The 1,310-nt window shown below is 33.9% G+C and overlaps 1 protein-coding gene across 1 annotated transcript in view; it reads right to left on the bottom strand.

The window, feature by feature from the left end:
• Positions 1-1,261, bottom strand: part of LOC111819427 (origin recognition complex subunit 5-like) — a gene marked incomplete at its 3' end in the record, with an annotated part of 6,548 nt that extends 5,287 nt beyond the window's left edge. Inside the window, exon 1 of the mRNA XM_023725882.1 lies at positions 790-1,261. Coding sequence (XP_023581650.1) covers positions 790-834 — 45 coding nt within the window. The remainder of the gene's footprint in view (positions 1-789) is intronic.
• Positions 1,262-1,310: the final 49 nt, after the last annotated feature.

The raw sequence follows: 1,310 nt of genomic DNA, 5'->3' as shown, positions 1-1,310 counted from the left end.
TGAGTTGGAACCAACTCGACAGTAACAGGCTTCTTGTTGTTATTTTTAATACTACCTTGAGTCAGTGAAGCCTGGATTCTCTCATCAATCTTCTTTAGCTAAAATACTGCAAAACCTGTTTTTGCCATGATGTTTTTTGGCTTTCACCCAACACATATGCATAGTAGCTCCACCTCTGTTCTTTTCTCATTTGGCCATGATAATTACAGTAGAATTACACTTGGAAGCTGTGGTGCTGCAAATTCTGCCATGTGAACTAAAGAAGCAAAGGGAGAAGGCAGAGCTAATTCATGGAAATAACAATGATAGATGGAGAGCCTGAGAAGCCTTCTGTTCCTAGTTCCAGCTCTGCCTTAAGGCCTGGCTGCATTCCTGCCATTGGGTTCCTGGAGAAGCCTCCTACATTCCTACCATAATCTATTTGCACATGTTGATTTCTTTTTTGTAGGAAACTGGAAAATACAAGTAATATGAAAAAGGTGGGAAAAAAAGTAGAAGTAGAGAAAAATGATTCTACAGGAGATTCTCAGTAACAAGAGCTTAATTTTGAAAACAGTAGCCACAAAATTTTATCGAATTACTAGAGCTAACAAAACCCTCATAACAAGAAGTTTTAAAACTATTAACGTTCAAGATATTTTGGCTAAATCAGTGAAAATGTCCACAAAGTTTAAAGAAACAATTGGTGTAAAGAAGATGAAATCATTTAGTATTTTCACTAAGAAAGTAGAACACTCTAAAAATCAAACAAAAAGCTCCTTTACTTCTATTCTCATCTGGAATACTTACCAATTCTTGTAACCTAAGAAAACCAGGCAAAACATTTGCTTCCATATCTCTTAGATACTCTGCTTTGTCTAGAACCTTGGGGAAAAAAAAATGCAGCGTCAAAATTTACAAAGCCCTTTACAAAGCATTTACATAATATACTACACGATTCGAAACTTGAACTCTCTGTATTATGAAGAAAAACTGCGATTTGTGAATTTTTAACTTTTACATTTGTAGAAAGATATTTAAAATAGGTCAAGTAAGTTTTAAAAAAAAACTTTCATTTGCAGCATCTCTTAACCCAAATTTCTAAACAGTAAATGAGTCATGGCTACATTAAAAAGACATACTACATTTACAGGCATACTACCAAAATGATTATGGCTTAAGATGTCCTATGATCAACTGTCCTTAAATATAAGAGAAGAACAACCATTTTTTATTCCATTTGATAAAAAATAAATGTCCACCATGTACTAAAAACACAAGCTAGCCCAAGAAAGAGAGGCAGAATAAAATTCTGAATTTTATGACGAAAA

This window comes from Trichechus manatus, unplaced genomic scaffold (genome assembly GCF_000243295.1).
Source record: "Trichechus manatus latirostris isolate Lorelei unplaced genomic scaffold, TriManLat1.0 scaffold00788, whole genome shotgun sequence".
Lineage (NCBI taxonomy): Eukaryota > Metazoa > Chordata > Mammalia > Sirenia > Trichechidae > Trichechus > Trichechus manatus.
Note: the sequence above shows the minus strand (reverse complement) of the source record. Positions and strands in the feature narration are given on the sequence as shown.